Below are 21,884 nucleotides of genomic sequence, written 5' to 3' on the forward strand. Positions count from 1 at the left end.
TTTATTGGCCAAGGGAGCTGGCGTACAGCTTCCGGGTCATGTGGCCAGCATGACTAAGCCACTTCTGGTGAACCAGAGCAGCGCACGGAAACGCCGTTTACCTTCCCGCCGGAGCGGTACCTATTTATCTACTTGCACTTTGACGTGCTTTCGAACTGCTAGGTGAGCAGGAGCTGGAACTGAGCAACGGGAGCTCACCCTGTCATGGGGATTCGAACCGCCAACCTTCTGGAATTGCGCAAGGAAGCATGGAGTTGCCAATTAAATCTGGAGTGTCCATGTAGTCATTCAGTATGACGGGATTTGCAATACATTGTGCTATTTAATTCTTAAATGAGGGATAGCTGGTAGGACAATTCTCTGGTTTCAAGACTCAATGGAAAACAAATGAAGAAATATATGGGAAGCTGCCTCATTCTAGACAGTCCATTTATTTATCATCTAGTTTTTATTTTCTGCCCCTCCTTTAAAAGAGGAACACACGGTGGCTCACAAACATAGAATATACAGCACAGAATAAGGCTATGCACCTCTCCTCTGGAATGCACACTCTCTCGGGTAGTTTGAGATAAGACAGTAATGACCTTTAAAGGTCTCTTATAAATTATATTTATCCAGACTTCCTAGACTCTGACTCTTTAAATATTAACTCTCTCTTTTGAACACTGTTCAGTTTCATTTTGGAATATATACTTTTGTTTAATTTTTATCTAGCTTTAAGGAAATTTTATTATTTTTATGTAAATTACTTGTTTTTTATTAAGCATTATATATTTTTAATAAATAAATAAAAACAATATTTTAAAAAGTAAAACAAACAATTGAGAAAGTAAAACACAAATTAGCAGCTATGAATAGCCAGCAGCATCTGCTCCAGAGTCAGACCCAATTGGGCCTTATATGTGGTGTATTATATTGTGGTATGGCAGTAAGACTGCTGGACTAGGACCTAGGAGACCTGACTTCAAATCCCCCAGTCAGCCATGAAGCTGACTGACTTGGGGCCAATCATAGTTTCTCAGCCTAGCCTTCCCCACAGGGTTGTTTTGAAGATAGAATGGGGGAGAATCATTTTCACGCCTCCTTGAGCCACTTGGAGAAAATGGCGGTGAGATATAAAGACAAGCTTTTGAATTCTCCACAGAGCTTCATTGGAAGGAGAAGAGAGGAAGAATGCCTTTGCTTCGCTTCCCCCATCGCCCCCTGCAGGCAGCTCTGATGCGTTACCGGTAGTCCAGCTCCAACTCATCAAAGCTGTTATACAGTGTCAGGAGCTCAAGGATGTTGGGGTACATGCTCAGCCTCCGCGTGGATTGCAGGGCCCGTGCGCGCTCAGTGGCACCAATGTCCTCTTCTTCAGGGACGAGGACGGTGGGGAGAGATATGGACTGGGCCATCTTTCCTCTTCTTTCAGAGCAAGTAACAACGCTGGCCAGGAGCTAATGGTGGGGGTGCCATGGCGACAAGCAGGGCGCACTCAAAGGGAGGGGCTGCTGCTCTCCATTCTAGGAAGGAGGAATGATGATTTCCTGCAGAGTTCTTTCCCTCCCCTTCTGCCTACTTTCCCCCTCCATTCATGGAGCCACGAATGGGCATGAAGAATCACCCAGGGGCACCTCTGCCCATCCTCTCAGATTGGAGGGAGCGGGTGGCGCTGTGGTCGAAACCACAGAGCCTAGGGCTTGCCGATCAGAAGGTCGGCAGTTCGCATCCCCGCTATGGAGTGAGCTCCCGTTGCTCTGTCCCAGCTTCTACCAACCTAGCAGTTTGAAAGCACACCAGTGCAAGTAGATAAACAGGTGGGAAGTGGGTGAGAAGGTAAATGGTGTTTCCGTGCGCTCTGGCACTTGTCACGGTGTTCCGTTGCGCCAGAAGCGGTTTAGTCATGCTGGCCACATGACCCGGAAAGCTGTCTGTGGACAAATGCCAGCTCCCTCTTTTTGAAGCGAGATGAGTGCCACACCCCATAGTTGAATTCAACTGGACAGAGGTCCTTTAACTTTACCTTACCCTCCCGGATGCAGAGTTTGCCTAACATCACTCCTGTGCCTAAGGCTAAAATGGAGGGTAGGTTTTGAGGCCGCTTCCCTCAGGCTCCATATTGGCTGCCTGGGTCTGAGTCTGTGCAAGTTGAGAGTCATATCCTCAAACCCTCCCATCTGATTGAGGGAGTGTACTCTGCACGTTTTCAAAGAAACCCTCTTAATCTTTTTATGTTATTGCAGTACTGAACACAGTTTCTGGGCCTACTCAAGCCTGTACAGTGGTACCTTGGGTTACATATGCTTCAGCTTACAGACTCTTCTAACCCAGAAATAGTACCTCAGGTTAAGAACTTCGCTTCAGGATGAGAACAGAAATCGTGCTGTGGCGGTGTGGCGGCAGCAGGAGACACCGTTAGCTAAAGTGGTGCTTCAGGTTAAGAACAGTTTCAGGTTAAGAACGGACCTCCGGAACGAATTAAGTACTTAACCCGAGGTACCACTGTACAATTTTTGTTCTGTTTTTACAGACAGGACTGAGGTTGTGGTTGACAAGACAGAAGAAACACTATGAATTAAGGTACTTTATATTGAGTCAGGCTATTGGTTGGCCTCAAACCCAGTATGGTCTCTTCTGACAGCCAGAAGCCTTGTAGGGTTATTCAGGGGGCAGAGGGCGGGTTCTGTTCTTTTGTGGACAACCCTCTATGTCTAGATGCCAAGGGTGGGTGAGGCTGGAGGCAAAAGTAGGCAGAGCAATGCATGTGACTCCTACCTCGGTACAGCAGGCTACTTTGCAGCCACCCAAATGTCAGGGGGTTAACCAGCTCTGCAATGCACATTCCTCCATCCAGGGAAGCAGGAGGCATTGCCACAGCTCAAGGACACATTGCAACCAAGCAAAATTACCTAGGAAAAATGTGAAACAGGACCAGTGAAAGGTGTGGCTAGGGAAGAAGGGGGTGTCGCATGTGCAGGGTCACCTGGGCCAGATAGAGATGTTAAGAGGGCAGAATTTGGCACCCAGGTCTGAGGTTCCTCCATTGCTGTGGTAAAGTGATTCTTTGGTAGCATTGCTTTGTGAGGCACAGACAACTGAGCTTGGGACCTCCTGCATGCAAAGTAGATGCTCTATCACCAAACTTAGGCCCTTCCCGCCCAAATACCACCTATTTTATATTGTTTGCATGGGATTTGAACAGACCTGTTGCACCCAGAGCAGGAGTCTTGCAGCAAATCTTTTGCAGATCAGACAAGGCCTTCTTACAGTAAGCTTGAATAACCACCCATTTTTAACTGTTCAAGGAACGTTCTGATGACACAGTTTTCTGCCTTAAAGATAGCTTGGGATGAGTCTACATGCAGTGTCTGAATTTAGATACAGCAAACAGAATTAATGACATAATTGTGTCTTCCTGTATTTACTGGTGTTGAATGTCTTTTTTTTTCTACATTTCTTTTATTAATCTTTCATTGTGTCCTGTGAGGAAAAGTGACGTACAAAATGGTTCTGTCCTTCCTTCCAAAAGAGGCACGTAACTATAGCAATGCAAATGTACATGATTAATGGAATGGGTAAAAAAGCTATAATATCTGCAATAATTTCTGGCGTGGGTGTGAACATGATTTAGAGGTTCACTTTTTGAAAACCAGCAAAGATCTCTATTCGGAAAGGTCTCAGTTTTATGAAACGCGGGGGGGATGGGGGATGCTGGTCCTAGTATTTAAAGGAGAGTAATAGATTTGCTGCCAGATCCTCCATACTAGAGCATGCTGGCACAAGCATTCAACCCTTGTAGGTGAGTCTAGGACAGGGGTCAGTAAACTTTTTCAGCAGGGGGCCGGTCCACTGTCCCTCAGACCTTGTGGGGGGGCCGGACTATATTTTGAAAAACGAATTCCTATGCCCCACAAATAACCCAGAGATGCATTTTAAATAAATAAATGCACACATTCTACCCATGTAAAAACACCAGGCAGGCCCCACAAGCAACCCAGATGTGCATTTTAAATAAAAGGACACATTCTATTCATGTAAAAACACGCTGATTCTCGGACCGTCTACGGGCCAGATTTAGAAGGCGATTGGGCCAGATCCGGCCCCCAGGCCTTAGTTTGCCTACCCATGGTCTAGGACTAGGTGCTATAACTGTGCATTGCTCCTGCCATTTCTAGTGTTCAGGCTGTGAGTGCATTTCCTCATGTAGCCAAAACTTGGAGAGAGGTACCCATAGACTTGAGAAACCCCTTGCAAACAAACCATCTTTATGGGTGGGGGGAATCCCTAGGGGGCTGGGAACTCCCCAAAGAGGCAAGTAAGGATTGAGAATGCTCAGTGACCATACAGTGCTGACTGGCAGTTGCATGTGGAATGGGGTTGGGTAAGGAGAGAAAAAATGAATAGGATGCAGTAGCTTTAATCCTCAACAACAGCATGCAACAGTTCTTGAGTTGTTGCCACTCCACGGAGCGCCCGAGTTGTGCTACCAGCCTGGCACAAGGCTGCCAAGGGGGAGAGAGCCAGTGAGAGCCAGTGTGGTGTAGTGGTTAAGAGCGGTAGTCTCGTAATCTGGGGAACCGGGTTTGCGTCTCCGCTCCTCCACATGCAGCTGCTGGGTGACCTTGGGCTAGTCACACTTCTCTGAAGTCTCTCAGCCCCACTCACCTCACAGAGTGTTTGTTGTGGGGGAGGAAGGGAAAGGAGAATGTGAGCCGCTTTGAGACTCCTTAGGGTAGTGATAAAGCGGGATATCAAATCCAAACTCCTCTTCTTCTTCTTCTTCTAGAGTGGCTGCTGTGTTGCAGTGGGCAGGGCTTTGGCACGGTCCAGAGGGAAGACTTGCTTTCTCTGATCTATGCCGAGGCTATTTAAGGCAGCGTGGCCATGACAAAGCCTTCTTCCCCACCCACCCTTTCTCCATTGTAACTGTTCTTGCTTGGATGATAGTTTGTGGCTGGGATATATATATATATATATATTGTTCACACTGCAGTTTATATTTTTGCCTTTCCTTTTTTTTGTATAATTTTGTTTTACAATTTAAAATACTCATTTAAACATCCTTAAAATATCAATGACTTTCCTTCTTCTCTTTCCATGCTTCATTTTGCGTATCATAAATCCCTGCATATTTTTACAAGAACTAAACCATTCAGTATTCCATTATTACATCCATCAAAACTTATTTACACTGTTGAATTTATCTTAATGCTGCCAGCGTTCTGAAGTGTATACAACTTTCCCCCATATATTCAATAAACATTTTCCAATCTTCTCTAAACACATGTTCTTCTTGTTCTCTTATTCTATATGTTAAATCTGCAAGCTGCACATATTCTGTCAGCTTAAGTTGCCATTCTTCTTTAGTTGGGACCTCGCTCATTTTCCATTTTGGGGCCAACAAAACATGGGCCACAGTAGTGGCATACATAAATAACCTTCTTTTGACACTTGGGAATTTTAGTCTGAATTATCCCCAACATTTCTGCCTTTCCTGTAGCAAGGGTATGTTTACTGGTTGAGGTTTTTGTGTGCACCTGTCACGACTCATTGGTGGGGTGGGCATTAGGCAGGATCCATAGACAGTGAAGGAATCCTTATAGGTGGTCTGGAGGAGGTAGGAACAGAATGCCTCAGGGGATTGGGCAGGTTGCCCCATACCCAGGTGGCCAGCAGGAATCACAATCTTTGGGCAACACTGGTGGGACCCATAGTCCAGCAACCAACTCTTGGTGGGTCCAGCAGGTAGGCTAGCTCCGGCATATTCCAGTGGACAGGCTGTTTGATAAGTGGATCTTTGCATCAAACTTTGATATAACTATAACCAAAAAGGTTGTGGCCATATTCAGCCCACACTCCCTGCTCCCTGAGGACCTGCCCAGCTAGCAGTCAGTGTCTGGGGGTGCAATACAACATTTTGTTGCAGGACCCACTTGCTCTGTATTTTGGGGTTGTGAGCAGAGAGGGAGAAGGTCTAGCATTATAGCCAGGCAGCCTGTACAATAGTTTATGACAACATAAAGAAAGGTATGGGTGGGATTACTGTACTCTGAGCCTGTAATAGATCCCTTTCTTCCACCCTGCCCTTTGCACTTCCATGAGTTCTGGCAGAAGAAACAGGTTCCAATATCTCCCACTGTAATGCAAAGCAAGAGGCAGCGAGAGGGTTCCAGTGATCATAGGCAGTGCATAATACTTTCATAATAATTTATGTATGGAGAAAGGTGGAATATGACACTTGAACGCTACCAGCTCACCCAATAAGCACACCGTGATAGCAATCAGTTATAGCGATCAAGTCACAGAGAAATATTGTGCTAACTATTAATATTAATGATTGCAGTGAAATTTATGAAGCATATTTCACACCAGAAACGAACCATTTCCCAGCAGCTACTGACTTTAGTTATTCATTGTTGGACAGAAGGTTTCTATAGACACCCAGACAGATAAACACAAATATAGTTACATTAAAATGCCATGCATGAATGTAAATAAGTTTGTCTTGTTTGTTTTTTTACCTATGTACATCACTTAGCAATGTAAGTGTTATATGATTAAAGCATCCCAACCCTCAAAACTATTTGCTGGCCAGGAGAGTGGGTGTGCCGTCTAATCCTTGGTGGAGTGGAATGTCTTCAAAGTAATATTATTCTCATTATAGGGATATTTTTCTAGCACTTATTAGGACATGTGCTTGCTAGAGGCCTCACTGTACTATTTCCATTTACTTGACTGATGGATCAAATTATGCATTAGAAATGTTACCCAAAAGGAAGATAGTTTAACAGAACAGTTTAGGGATGTTTACTTTAAAGTAAGTCCCAATGCATCCACTGGGGTTGGCCCCCAAGTACTTGTGTTCAGGACTGCAGCCTTACTGTGTAATCCAATACAGTACATGTCTACTCAGAAAAATGTCCCATTGCATTCAATGGGGTCATCTCTCAAGTAGACTAGGACAGGGGAAGCCATATGTTGTTGGATAGAATCGTGGAATTGTAGAATTGGAAGGGACCACGAGGGACATCTACTCCAACTGCCTGCGAGGCAAGCATCTTTTGCCCAATGTGTTGCTCAAACCCACAACCCTCATGTTCCACCAACTGTGACATGATTCAGAGCCACTGACTTGGGTGGCCTTAAAAGAAGGATTGGACAAATTCATGGAGGATAAGGCTCTCAATCGCTACTAGTCATGATGGCTACGCTCTGCCTCCACAGTCGGAGGTAGTAAAGCTTCTAAATTCCAGTTGCTGGCAACTGTGAAAGGGGAAAGTGCTCTGGTGCTCATGTCCTGCTTGCAGATTTCCCGCAAGTAGATCTGGTTGCCCACCAGGAGATTAGGATGCTGAGCTAGATTTCAAAGTGGAATGTTGGCACAGGAATACAGTGGTACCTCAGGTTAAGTACTTAATTCATTCCGGAGGTCTGATCTTAACCTGAAACTGTACTTAACCTAAAGCACCACTTTAGCTAATGGGGCCTCCTGCTGCCACTGTGCCGCCGGAGCATGATTTCTGTTCTCATCCTAAAGCAAAGTTCCTAACCCAAGGTACTATTTCTGGGTTAGCGGAGTCTGTAACCTGAAGCGTATGTAACACGAGGTACCACTGTAGCAAGAGGCAACTGGAATTTGGAGAACACTTGTTATTTGTCATAACTTACCATTTATTGAATCCCTGGGACTTATTTATAGCACCACACAGAGCGATTCCTAGTTTCTAAGAAGGATGAAAGCATTCCCTGCCCCCATTAATGGAAGAGTATTTATGAGATATTAAACTGCTTTATCATAAATCAGATCACTGGTTAATCTCGCTCTGTGCTACCTAATCTGATTGGCAATAGTGCTCACATTGCAGACAGTGATGTTTCCCAGCCTGATACCTCTGAATTACAGCCTCTCCCAAAAGTTTTTGTGCCATTGAAGTTCTGTGTGTGTCTTCTCAAAACTAAGCCCCATTGAGATCGATGGGACTCAGACTCCCAGGAAAGCACAGTCCTCTAATGTCTTCAAAGTGTGAATGGGGGTGTTTTAATCAGCGTTCAGCTTTTCTACTGAAATCAGAGGAACTTTTAAAAACTTTTAGAAAAGTTGGACATGGCAGCCTCATTGTATTCAAATTAAAATTCAGAAGGATATGTGATTGATTTTGGAATATTTAAGCGGCAACATGGATGATGTGCTGGAGCATGTTTGTAAGGTTACATAATTAAATATAATTTAGAATTGTTTTCCACTTGATGAATATTGATCAGTGGTATAATATAATCTGGCAAACAGCCATAATGGAAAAGCTGTTGCAAAAACTGAAAGTGGCAAGGGGAGAGAAAAACAAATATAATTTTTACACTGTATGGTGTGATTTTATTAAATATACAAATGAAACAACACAGAGATGAGAAATACTTGCAGCATATATTGCAGTATGGCATAGATAAGCAGGCACCACTCATTAGCTCACGCCTATCACCCTCCTGTTTTCCAGGCTGATTTTCTGAATGACTCATTTTACCAGTTTACAGTAATTATCTCATTATTATGTACTGTAAAATAATACGTTGAGTAGTTTATTCCCCTAGTGACCCATTTTTTGTTAGGCACGTCATGTTTTATGATTTAAGTCCATACAATTTTGTGTGTACAATTTTGCAACAAGGAAATTTAAATACATAAATAAAAAATAATGGTTTCCATTAATTATGTAATAATTAAAATTTGATAATGGTTAATCATATTTTTGCCTGTTGTTACCTAGGAGACATAAAATATGGTTAAACTGCCCTGGATATAATCATCATCATATATACTACCGTAATAGGAAGCCCAATTCTTTGGATGCCAGTCCTTTTGTAGCCAGAACAGCATCATCCATATCCAAAAAGAGGCATCAGCATTAAATCATAGAATTGTAGAGTTGCAGGGGATCCTGAGGGAATCCTGCCCACAGCCATCCCTGGCTGGGCTCAAACCACCAACATACAGTGGCCCCAGGAGCTTGCTGCTCTTTGTGGAAGTGGGTATATCACAAAACAATATGTAACATTCCTTGCTGGTATGGTAACTGCTGCTCAACATTCAATTGCTTGCAACACTGTGCAAGGTATTTACAGAACACAGATGACACATCTCTGTCCAAGCTGTTTATTTACAATATAAATTAGGCTGGATAAACAAAAAGAACAACTGCTAAAGGAATAGGGTTGGCATAAGTCAGGATTCTTCAAGGGAGCAGGCAGAGTGAAGGAAAGTATAGCTCCCTCCTTCACTATTTGCAAATGTTCCACTTGTAGTCTTTGCCCGTCTTATATTTAGTAAAGTAGCTGTTAGCGCAGCATTGTGGCTGACGTCATTGGATACCAGTGTTTTGCCAGAGTTGTTTGCTCTGTTGTGGTTTTCCTCCTGTATAATCCAAATGCTCCTTGGAATGTGCCCAGCAATCAATGATTACTAAACTTTGAAGTGTGGGAGACATTTTCTTTATTAGCAGAACCATGAGATTGCGCCTACGCACATAATATGCTTTCTTTCCCTGACTGCAGCAGAGAAGTAGACTTTTTGCATAAATGGCAGGGGTGGGGTGGAGAGGCAGGTGACATACATCAGAGAAATCGCTTTTCACAAAATCCAGCATTTTCGGTGGCCCTTCTAGTGACTGCAGCATGGATATTTTCATGCATGTTTATAGAAGATACAAAGGTGTATGGCAAGATGTAGAACAATTGCTTCCTTATTTTGGGAAGCATTTTGAATTGTTGTGGTTTTGCAGAATGCATTCAAGTGCACACTGGAATTTTAGCTTTGCACAATTAAAGTGATACTTTGCTCTAGCGCAACACATCCACTTTTTTCGAATGGTTTCTTTTTGTTTGTGGTTTGGAAAGGGATGTGAAAATGCATTGAACTGTATGGGACAATCGAGCGATTAATGGGACGATGTGTAATACACACCCTACTAGCAAAGCAGGATCAATGCAGGATGAGTGCTCATTGTCATACCGCCTCCCTGTAAACAGCTCAAGAGTGAATGTTCCATATAAACTGGACTCCCACCTAGGCTTTGTGCAAGGGAATCAGGATGGATGATGGGTGAGCAGCGCCTGTGGACAAGCCCTCTAATGGTTACTGCCTTTTTTATCTTTTGTCGCTCTGTTGTTTTCCTCTTTTATGGCTGCTTTATTGAATTTATTTATTTTTATCTTGTTTTATCCCGTTTTTCAGACAACCATTAACTCCGAAAAGTGGCTGACATCAAGCAAGAGAGGCAGGCCCTGTTGTCAGTCTAGCTGCAAACTTGAAAAGACACACAAAGGAAGAGAAAGGAGACCAAAATGAAGCCATATGCTGTAAGTGGGTCTTATTTATCTAGCTGATCTTCCCTGGCTGCTGTTCTTGCTTCAGTAACAAATGTTTGCTCAGGGTCCTTTGGCTGATGGACAGGACCAGAGTGTCCTTTTCCCTTTCTCCCGCAGTCCCCAGGCACCTGGTAATTGGAGTTGAACCTTCTCCCTGGCAGGGAGATAAAGGTAAAGGGATCCCTGACCATTAGGTCCAGTCATGACTGACTCTGGGGTTGCGGCGCTCATCTCTCTTTATTGGCCGAGGGAGCCGGCATACAGCTTCCAGGTCATGTGGCCAGCATGACTAAGCTGCTTCTGGCAAACCAGAGCAGCGCACGGAAGCGCCGTTTACCTTTCCGCTGGAATGGTACCTATTTATCTACTAGCACTTTGACGTGCTTTCAAACTGCTAGGTTGGCAGGAGTTGGGACTGAGCAACGGGAGCTCACCCCATCGCGGGGATTCGAACCGCCGACCTTCTGATCGGCAAGTCCTAGGCTCTGTGGTTTAACCCACAGCGCCACCCGCGTCCCACGGCAGGGAGATAGGAAGCCAGTTATTTATTTCTGATACCAAATTGTTTTTAAAATTGTTAAGTTGCTCTTTTTTAAAAAAAAACTTGTGCTGTGAGCCATGTTGGGCTTATTGAGGAAATGCAGGATAGAAGTGGTTTTATTTATTTAATTCACCCCATTTCTAACCTTGCCCCGTTACTCTTAAATGTTACTGGAAGCCCAGTCTAACTTACTTGTGCTTTAGAAATAAAAAGCACATCTTCTCGTAAAGACCAGTTCATAATACTGACACACGCATTTTACCACTGAGTATGTAACTTACATCATTTGTAGGAATGCTGATTCTAAGTATATGCATAGCATAGTTGCAGTGTCACAAAGAATGTCTGGCGAGCTGACAGGCAGTGACATTTCAACGGCATTGCTGGCAGTCACTGCGTCCCTTCATGAATGCTACGTTGCAGCATGGGCTGAGTTGGTCAGAGATTTTATATGTTTAAGGCTATAGGTCTTATGGATTGCAAAGCCATAAGAATAAATGTAAATAAATTCAATGACTTGCGGAACCATACACAATTTATTTAAAATGTCCAGCTTCACATTTCTGACATGCTTTGGCTACTGTGTAAAAGCAGCAACTTCTGTATAGAGTGTTTATATTTTGGTCTGTTCTGAGGCAATTCTTTGATCCAGCAGATTCATTCAGATACCTAGTTGGCCTGTCCAGATGGTGGCTTTGAAGACCCTTGACAGTCAACATAACAGTATGCAGGCCCCCAAATTTCCCTTGCGCATCCATACAAGAGACAGCAAGTGAGCACAGGATCTATGGAGACCTGGCAATGCAACCAACGATGATTGTACAGTGGTACTGTACCTCGGGTTAAGAACTTAATTTGTTCTGGAGGTCAGTTCTTAACCTGAAACTGTTCTTAACCTGAAGCCCCACTTTAGCTAATGGGGCCTCCTGCTGCTGCTGCTGCACCGCTGCTGTGTGATTTCTGTTCTCATCCTGAAGCAAAGTTCTTACTATTTCTGGGGTACTATTTCTGGGTTAGCAGAGTCTGTAACCTGAAGCGTCTGTAACCCGAGGTACCACTGTACTGCATTTGTACAAAAACAGGAGATTCCATTTTAAGGTCACTCGCTTTTTTTGGCCTTCTTCACACCCCGTTTGAGTGTAAGGGAAGTCAACAGGGTCTGAATCCAGGTCAGCATTGTTCAGCACTTTGAACCCCCAGTCCATAGCTGTCAACTTTTCCCTTTTCTAGCAAGGAATCCTATTCAGAATAAGGGAATTTCCCTTAAAAAAGGGAAATGTTGACAGCTATGCCCCAGCCCAAGATACACATGCTTAAATCCCCTCTGCACAGCTGTGGAAAGGTGTAAGACCTCTGTCCTCTTCTGCACCTGACCACCCTAACAGACTCTCGTACTCCATCCTTTACCAAGGAACCTGTTCATTGGATAATCTAGTCCAGTGTTTTTCAACCTTTTTTGGGCAAAGGCACACTTGTTTAATGAAAAAAATCACGAGGCACACCACCATTAGAAAATGTTAAAAAATTTAACTCTGTGCCTATATTGACCATATATAAAGTAATTCTCTTGAATAGGAATCAAATAAAGACAAAGAAAGTATTTTATAATTACTTTATTATGAAATAGTAAGTAAACAGAAATATGAAAAATTATAAAATACTTTATTTTAAAATCTTTCGGATTTTTCAATTTTCCCCACGGCACACCAGGCAACATCTCGCAGCACACTAGTGTGCCGCGGAACAGTGGTTGAAAAACACTGATCTAGTCTACTGTCTAGCAGTTAGAGATTGGAGCAGAAATGCAGGGGGTGCTGGAATATTCTAAGGAGCCCCCAAACAGTAAGGTAAATTGAAACTCCTAACCATAGATAGCTCAGTTGGTAGAGCATGAGACATTTAATATCAGGGTTGTGGTTTCGAGCTCCATGCTGGGTGAAAGATTCCTGCATTGTAAGGGTTGGACTAGATGACCCTCATGGTACCTTTCAGGTTCTATGAGTCTCTGATTCTATTATTATGATTCCTGTTTTCATGCTTGTGAAATACTCAAAGTATGGTAAGTTTGTGAGTTTAGGTGTATGCGCTGTCCTCTGGGGAGGAAATGCATACTCTTTTTTTTTTCTTGTAGTTACACAAGGTGTGAAAAACCCCAAATAATTACTGTTGTGCATTTCCTATTTTTAACATGTAAAAAAAGTAGCATGCGTATGCCGCTTAAAAAAAAAAAGCCAATGTTGCCTTCAGTTTGAGTGAGGTACTTTGATGTCATTGACGCTCATTCTGAAAGTATCGCTTTCCTAGAGATGCCAAGTCTGTCAGCTCTGTCAGGACAGTTGCTAAGAGACAGTGGAATGTCGAGGATCACTTTTACACTGAATCATTCAGATAGATATTCAAGGGGGAACATAATGTCACCGTATGCTTTCAATGAAGTCACATCAAGTACTACTTTGAATTCCTTAAATGTGACAAATGTGTTAATGTTTTCCAGTTTTAAAAGATTATACAGAAGCTTTAAAGAGTGGAAATTTTTAAAGCATTACAAATTCCACACTCTTCCTTTGATTCACCCTCTTGCCTTTGCTCAAAGAAATGTAACCAAAGAACTTGGCTCCAAAGCTCATGAAATTCCTCCTGATGTATTAGAACTAGAATGTCCTCAACTGCAGCGCAGGTGACTAAATTATTCCTTTTGAAATTGAGAATTATGTTAAGTAATTTAACTTCTACTCAAAGGTAGAATTTAACTTATGAAATATTTGCTGTTAGCCAGTTATATAACACCTCTAAGTGGAGTGAATTACAGCCTTGCCATTCAGCCTCACAGTAGACCTGTGAAATAATCATTTATATTTGATTCTCATGCTCCTGTGTTTCTATTTGTGACATCTGATGTGTGATAGAAATGGAGGGCCGCTGGACATAGCAAGTGACATATATACCCTTCATTCCCCTGCTTTAAACACAGGAGCTTACCTTATACCGAGTCAGGTCATAGGTACAGCTAGTTCAACATGGTCTTCAATGACTGGCACCAGGATTTCAGAGAGGGGTCTCTCCCAGAGACTGAACCTGCATGCAAAGCAGATGCTCTGCCATTGAGCTGCAGCCCCTCCCCATTTCCCAGTACCTCCCCCTCTCTCAGGCCACTGGGATCAGAGCACTGAAAGACTGAAGTGCTAGAGAAGAAGGTAACCTGGAAGAGTGAAACCAGGGTCAGGGTAGTCAGCACTGCCTGTCACTGTGCACTGTCAGTTGACATCTCCTTACCAAAGTGAAGGCTTTAAGATGGCAACAAATGCTTAGCATCTTTGGTTCCTCCTGGGTTAGAGGTGGGCAGCCTCCAGACTTGCGAATTCTGCTCTGTTTCCTTTCGTTAGGACCACCAGGTTCAGAAAGCTAAGGAATATGGAACAGTAGGTAAGGAGGGGAGTGGCATCAATTACCTACTGTGCCCCTTAAGCTGTACAAATACAAATGTGAATCTTGAGTTACTCGTGATCCAAAGCAAAAGTCACAATGTGGTCAGAAGAGTTGCACTAAGATCTGTTCAAATTAATAGTCTTATTTTACAAGTATGGCCGCAGCTGTAACCATTGTGGCACTACAACTCCCATCAACCAGAGGGAGCATGGCCAGTGGCCAGAGATAATGGGATTTATAGTCCAGAAACATCTGAAGGGTGTTGGCTGCTCCTGCTAAGAGATAAGCTATTAGCACAAGGTGAGCAACAGCAGAGATTTTTTTCTTCTTCATTCAGTTTTACTTGCTGTTGGAAAATTACTGGAAGTAAGAAAACCTTGCTGATCATCTGCAAATCACCAAACTACCTACCACTAGAGCCTGATCTCCTTTCTCTTTGCCTTTGTCCCAGTACAGCAGCAACTTGAACATCCAGTCTTAAGATCATTTTAGTGATAGGAGGCTGAACTTCTTTTTTTAACAAAAGCAACTTCAGGGTTGTTAATAATTGTAGAATTACCTCCCACATCCATAATTCCAAATCCGGTTACTCAATAGACATTTGGTTGTTCAGTGGGTGTATAAAGACTGGGGATCTTGTTGCATAAATCAGGGATTTAGGGTGCAATCCTGTGCATGCTCACATGCAATGGGAGTCTCATTGAATGCGGTGGGTCTCAGTACTGAATAAATATGCATAGGTTTGCTCTGTAAAAATGGAAGAGAAATTCTGCATTTCAGAATTCTGATCTATTATGTGTTGTTCTGATTCAGCTGCATTCTAGGACAACGGAAGATTTGTGAGATGGCATGGGAAAACCATTGTAAACAGTAAAATGAATATAATTTTAAAATCTTAATTTTGAATATATATAATTTTATCATATAATGAAATTATATAAAATAATATATATATAATATTTAATCCTTATGTCTCTCCCTCAGTAATGCATGACTTGTCTTTCAAGGAAGATGACTTTATGTCAATATCTGGTTCTAATTCAGCAGTTAAAGGGATTAAAATGTTTGCGCCCGCTCTTTCTGTGAACAAAAAATAATTGGTCAACTAGTTTATGTCAGATCAGAATCGGGTTGCACTCTACATGGCACCTGTTTCAGATCACAAGTGATTTAGGTAAATGTCTATTAATATATTGGTGTGTTAAAAGCTGTAACTTGATTCATGAACACCACAGAGGCAGTTAAGGTAACTATGAATCACTAGAACGGAAACTTAAATATTCACATCAATATCATTCCACTGTTGTTGTCACTTAAGGAATGGTTCTTCAAGGACAGAGCTTGGTGACCAGTCTGTCAAGGCACCCTTTGTAGGCTTATTGTGCTGATAAGTACTATAATACTGGGTGCTACATGTAACCCTAAGAATCATTGGCTATTAATTCATAAATGGATTAAGATGCCCTTTTCCCCATGAATTTCTTTTAATGGCAGGGCTGGGAGGGACATTCATCTGAGGCTGGGGACCTCAAGAGTAGGGGTGGGAAATGTCAGAACAGTAATGGGTGGAGCTAAAATCTGAACTGGAGAGAGGCACGCCCTTTCTCTTTTCCCTGCTTTCTCGTAAGTATGGCTGGCTGTTACATAATCTCTCCTCCATGTAAAAACCACAGAGGCTTGGGCATGCCTCCTGTTGTATAAGAGCTACAGCAGGGGTCAGCAAACTTTTTCAGCAGGGGCCAGTCCACTGTCCCTCAGACCTTGTGGGGGGCCAGACTATATATTGAAAAGAATATATATGAATGAATTCCTATGCCTCACAAATAACCCAGAGATTCATTTTAAATAAAAGGGCACATTCTACTCATGTAAAAACATGCTGATTCCCGGACCGTCTGCATGCTGGATTGAGAAGGCGATTGGGCCAGATCCAGCCCCCGGGCATTAGTTTGCCTATCCATGAGCTAAAGGTTAGGGTTGGCATTGTGGGAAAAGAAGGTTCCTGTGCCTTTAACAGCAGGCAGAAATTCAACAGGTAAAGTCTTCTGTAGTATGGAAATACAACTGTGGGGAAAGTTTCACCATGACTGTACTGTCTCATTATGTGTTACGGTATGTTATGCCCCCCCCATGGCTGCCATTTTGTGACTGGCACTCAGAGGACCTCTGAGATATACCCACTGGTCCAAAAAGACTGGTGACTGCTGGCTTAGAAGCAAGTTTGTGTAGTGATTCATTTTACCTGACTACTACCAATCTGAAGACTTTGGGGCTTTGATATCATGCCCAAATTCAAAAGCTTGCTCACTGCTGTATTAAATTTCAGTCAGTGGAGCTGTTAAGTAATTTCACGGTGCTTCCAAACAGATGCTTAATACAGTGGTACCTCGGGTTACATACGCTTCAGGTTACAGACTCCACTAACCCAGAAATAGTGCTTCAGGTTAAGAACTTTGCTTCAGGATGAGAACAGAAATCATGCTCCGGTGGCATGGCGGCAGCGGAAGGCCCCATTAGCTAAAGTGGTGCTTCAAGTTAAGAACAGTCTCAAGTTAAGAACCGACCTCCGGAACGAATTAAGTACTTAACCCGAGGTACTACTGTATTATTGATGGGTTGTTCAAATATTGCAAACAAGTAATTAGAGCAGGTGTTTTCTTTTTTAGCTTAACTTATTTTTAACAGAAATGATAAATCCGGCAGGGAATACGAGCTGGCATTTTGATGCCAACGTCATGCAGATGCTGTGGAAAAAAATGCATGGATAAGGAGTAACCATCCCACGATAAAACTGAGGGACGATCCAAAACCATACATTTAAAGAACGTTTCATGCACATTGCTCCCACCAAAGAATCCTGGGGGTTGTATTTTATTAAGGGTGATGGGCACTGTAGTTGTGTGTGGATGAGCCATGTGCACTGAATATGCATTGACTGAATGTTAATTAAGAGCCACTGTCTTAAATAGACCGCGATGCTATTTAATTCACTTATTTTTAAAATATGAAACGTGAAATGCTTATGCATTTCAAATATAAGCCACGCTTGCACCAACGGGTACCACCAATTCCTAATAAAGATCTTTATTACTCAATGAGACTCCTAACATTTGAGTACAGCTAGGTACGCACTGAACCACGTCCACGGGGTAACGTCGCTGACAGACTGACTGACCCAAGCAGAGGTTAAGACAGTCACGCATGCGCAAAAGGCTTTATTTTCATTTTTCAAATTGTCGTCCCACGGCGTCGCAGCGGCGGAGCCATAGAGCGCAGCGCCAAGCCACGCCCCCTCGCTCGCGCCTTGACGACGTGTGTCTTCCAACGTGCTGAAGGGAGGGAAGTAAACAAGGCCCGGCCTCCTCCCCCCTCCCCCCCGCGCGAGTGAGCGACAAGGCCTCTAGTACCTTCCAGGAGGCTTTAGGCCTAGGAGAGAGAGAGAGGAGGAGGGAACCCGCCCGGAGCTGTGGCGCAGAAGGAATTCCCGCTCCGTCGCGGCCTGAGGGGGAAGGGAGTGGGGGCGGCTGCCTTGGGGCTCCGTCGCGGCCTCTGTGAGGAGCAAGGGCAGAGGGGCAGCAGTTGCAGGCCGGTGACGACAGGAGGGTGATGCCCGTGTTTATTTTTACTCTGGCGCCTCATCCTTTCTGGCTTCCTGCGAGGAGGAGGAGGGGCGGCGGCGGCGGCGGGCCCCGTGGTCGCTCCCTGGCCCGGCCCCTGCGGCCTTCCCCGGGCTGCTGTTACGGCCGCCGCCGCCTATAAAGGGCCGAGGATGCAGCTCTACAGCACCATCGTCACTCACTACCCGGCGACCGCAGCCACAGCAGCGGCGAGCAGCGCAGCGAGCGGGCCGACGGGCGTCGTCTTCAAAGTCTCGCCTTCGCCGGAGCCCTCGGGACAAGGTCCGGTGGGAGTCGAGAGCGACTCGGTTGGAGGAGGCGGAGGAGGAGTGACTTCGAGCGCCGTCGTCGGAGCGGGAGCAGCTGCCGCCATGCCCGCCTTCTCTTGCCTGGAGCTGCTGCCCCCGGCGGGGCCCGGGCAGAGGAAGCCGGCGCAGCACCAGCCGGCGCAGCAGTGCTACAGCCCCGGCGCGCAGATGATCCGCCGCAGGCCGTTGGAAAGGGTCGTGCCCATCCGGCTGGTGCCGCGCCCGGAGCCCGTCGTCGTGGCGGCCGAGCTGGGCCCGGCGGCGGCCGCGGCGCACGCCCACCAGTGGCTGCTGCTGGAAACCGGCGGCGGGGGCGATGCCAGCGCGTCTGTTGCCGCCGCCGCCCAGCCCGGCTTGCAGCAGGAGCCCAGCAACCACGGCCTCCGCTTCAGCGAGCATTGCCAGGCCATGCAGGCGGCGGCGGCGGCTGCTGCTGCTGCCGCCGCCGCCAGTGGCTACCCGGGCGTCGCCGTTGAGGCCCGTCCCGCCTGCCAGGCGCCCTCCGCCGCCGCCGGGGTCTTGGAGCATGGCGGTTGCCGGCGGGAGGCCGAGCTGGAGGCTGCCGCCGAGGAGGAGAGCCCCTACCAGGTGCGCCCGACGGAGCGCTGCGAGAAGCTGGCGCTTTACCTGGCCGAGGTGGAGAAGCAGGACAAGTACCTTCGGCACAAGGACCGCTTCCGCTTCCACATCATCCCCGACGGCAACTGCTTGTACCGCGCCGTCTGCAAGGCCGTCAACGGGGACCAGCGGCTGCACGGCGAGCTCCGAGAGCAGACGGTGCACTACATCGCCGACCACCTGGACCACTTCAGCCCCATCATCGAGGGCGATGTGGGCGAGTTCCTCATCAACGCCGCCCAGGACGGCGCCTGGGCCGGCTACCCGGAGTTGCTGGCCATGGGACAGATGCTGAATGTCAACATCCACCTCACCACCGGCGGTCGGCCCGAGAGCCCCACCGTCTCCACCATGGTCCACTACCTGGGGCCCGAGGACCCCAGCCGGCGCAGCATCTGGCTGAGCTGGCTTAGCAACGGGCATTACGATGCTGTGCTCGATCGCCAGTGCCCCAATCCGGAGTATGAGGAATGGTGCCGGCAGACTCAGGTGCAGCGCAGGAGGGACGAGGAGCTGGCCAAATCCATGGCCGTATCTCTGTCAAAGATGTACATTGAGCAGAATGCCTGCTCCTGAGATGGGCACAGCATCAGTTGCCTGCTGTCCTGGTGCCTTATCGTTCTCCATCCAGCATTCGTGCCCTAAGCTGAGCAAGAACGTGAAGGGGAACAAACCTAGACTGAGATTTGCAATGAGTGCTTTGTGTATATACCTTCAGATCTTGGTTATTTACCATTCTGTTCTTTTGTATATGTTTGTTCTATTTCCAGTACACTCTTTCTTTTCTATAAGGGTTGGTTTTTTTTCCTTTTTGCACAACATTTTTTAACCTGTTACCTCTGACTTATCGCCAAAAATAAGTTAGTAAGAGGTTTGTTAGGGTTTCTGTGCTAATATGGCTTATGGTTTAACAGTAGTTTTATGCTGCATTTTGAAACCTACATACATCCTAACAATGGGGGGGGGGGTGTTAGTTCACTGACTTCCCACTCTTCCTCATTAAATGAAAGCAAAGAACATTCAGCTGCCTAAAACAACAACATGCAGTTAACTTTTAAGTCGCAAGTTTTAAAGTGAATTGACCACTCTGCAGAGCAGGATTTCTTCAGACAATTGGAACAAGGCTTTGTCAAGAATGATACAGAGAGCAATTATGACTCTTCTGCGTTCAGTTGTTGACTAGTGTAAGCTGGCTTTTCATTTTATTGCCTGGTTAGTGCCATCTTTTTTCTTTTTAGTATTATCTGGTTTAGAATGTTAAGACATGGTTAAATCGCTCCATAAGAATGGCCTTGATTTGTGGTCTTGTTCTTTTAATGAATTTACATGCTTGCTGCCTGCCTTCTGACAGTGCACCAGCAGGTTTATTTTATCACATTCTGTTCTTTAGACGTTTTCTCATCATTAATAATGGGTTTACTCTGGTATTATGTAAAAATGTATTTATACTAAGTTTGTATGTATGGTTTGCTGGGTCAAACATTCAAGGTTTTCAAGGTAAAAGCTACCCTCTTTAATTTCCAATTAAAATGAAATAGCTAGATATATTTATTCAGTAATGGAGTTTGTACTTTTTTATTGTGTGACTTGAATTTATACTGTATTTGTATAATAGGAATATTCTTAGCTATTCTGGAATAAATGTATAGTTTTGCTTGGATTTACATTTGGATTTATGTCAGTGAGTAACATTTGCAAATCAGGGTGGGGTGGAGTAAAAATGTGTGCCCTTTCAAAATTTGGATTGGTGGCTGGGCTGCCCAAGAGGATAAGAAAGCCCTTTCCTCTCTGTGAAGAATGTCTCCCTTGCCACTAAGCTTGCTTCCCAAAAAGTTTGGAAGCAAGATCATCCTTTACTTACGGTCATTATGGTGCCATGGTAGATGGAAGAGGGAGAGGGAGAAGCTAGAATTAGTAGTTAATTTGTAGGATAATTGTCCAACTTCAAGCATTGAGAGCTGGCAGTGGTTTTATAATTTGGAAGAACTCCCACCTTTACAAATTTTCTGGCTACAACTCCTTTAACAAATTTTAGATTTATAACATTTCATTGGTAAAGCTCATGAGCTGATCTTTTGTGAGCATTTGCTTAAATGTGGTCAGGAGATGTCACCAGGAAATTTTTCTTCTGGGGCTTTCATTCCCTTGTGCCTCTGAGCTGGTACCTTTTTTTTCTGAGCCCCATTTTAAGAGTATTAATTGAAATGTTAATACTTGGTCATATATTAGTATTGTATGTAAATTGACAAACGTTAATAAATGTTTTGTACTAGCCCTCTGAGGGGTGGCAGGAAATGGTCAGAAAGCTTCATCCTGCTTGTAACTGTCAGTTACGGTTCTCTGCTAGGTGTAGAGGCAGAACAGAGCATTGTTTAGAGGCCTGCCTATGTTTCTATACCAACGAAAGCTTTCCCTCCTCTGTTGACAGCATGGAAATGCAGGCTGCAAATCTTTTAGCAAGCCAGTAGCTTTTGTGGGCTTACTTAGAAGGCTGACTTACAACTTTCCTCCATGCATTTGTTTAGCCCTTCTTCAACATTATCTGTGTCAGAGAGGGCATTACCATTCCATTAATTAATGAGCGGCACAAGAATAAGTACTCTGGTTGTCCTGAATCATTTTGGCTAGTTGATTAAGGTATTTGTCATATTTCCCCTATGCTTCCTTAAAATGTTCCGATTCTTTGAAAATGGCATCCATCACTAATAAATTAAGGCAATGATTACTTCGAGAAAATTAAATACAACCTTCGAACATGCTTCCCTCCCACCTTCAAAGCTATATGCAGGCTTCATTGGTTAATACTCACACAGTTAAATCAAGATTTCTTTTAACTATGTGGTAGTCCTTTTTCAAATCAAATATTCATACGCTGGAAGCATTGGCATGTCACTTTGAGTCATAAAATTTAACCATGATTTAAAGGTGAACATGCTTTGCTTGTCTGCTGTTCCTGTCATGCTGTTGGGAGCCAGGCCATAGTTTGGCTTAGCAGCAACATCTGAACTCAAGTTTGTGGTTTATTTCTGCCAT

At 44.6% G+C, this 21,884-nt stretch overlaps 2 protein-coding genes across 2 annotated transcripts in view; one reads left to right on the forward strand and one right to left on the reverse strand.

Moving 5' to 3' along the window:
* Positions 1–1,482, reverse strand: part of LOC309353195 (uncharacterized protein C10orf67 homolog, mitochondrial) — a 48,411-nt gene extending 46,929 nt beyond the window's left edge. Inside the window, exon 1 of the mRNA XM_081882460.1 lies at positions 1,228–1,482. Coding sequence (XP_081738586.1) covers positions 1,228–1,397 — 170 coding nt within the window. The 5' untranslated portion in view covers positions 1,398–1,482. The remainder of the gene's footprint in view (positions 1–1,227) is intronic.
* Positions 1,483–17,968: 16,486 nt separating this feature from the next.
* Positions 17,969–20,515, forward strand: OTUD1 (OTU deubiquitinase 1). Its single transcript, XM_081882575.1, has one exon. It carries the CDS (start codon positions 18,078–18,080, stop codon positions 19,425–19,427), a length of 1,350 nt encoding a protein of 449 aa, XP_081738701.1. The 5' UTR covers positions 17,969–18,077; the 3' UTR covers positions 19,428–20,515.
* Positions 20,516–21,884: the final 1,369 nt, after the last annotated feature.

This window comes from Podarcis melisellensis (genome assembly GCF_964234715.1).
Source record: "Podarcis melisellensis genome assembly, chromosome: 12".
Taxonomy (NCBI): domain Eukaryota; kingdom Metazoa; phylum Chordata; class Lepidosauria; order Squamata; family Lacertidae; genus Podarcis; species Podarcis melisellensis.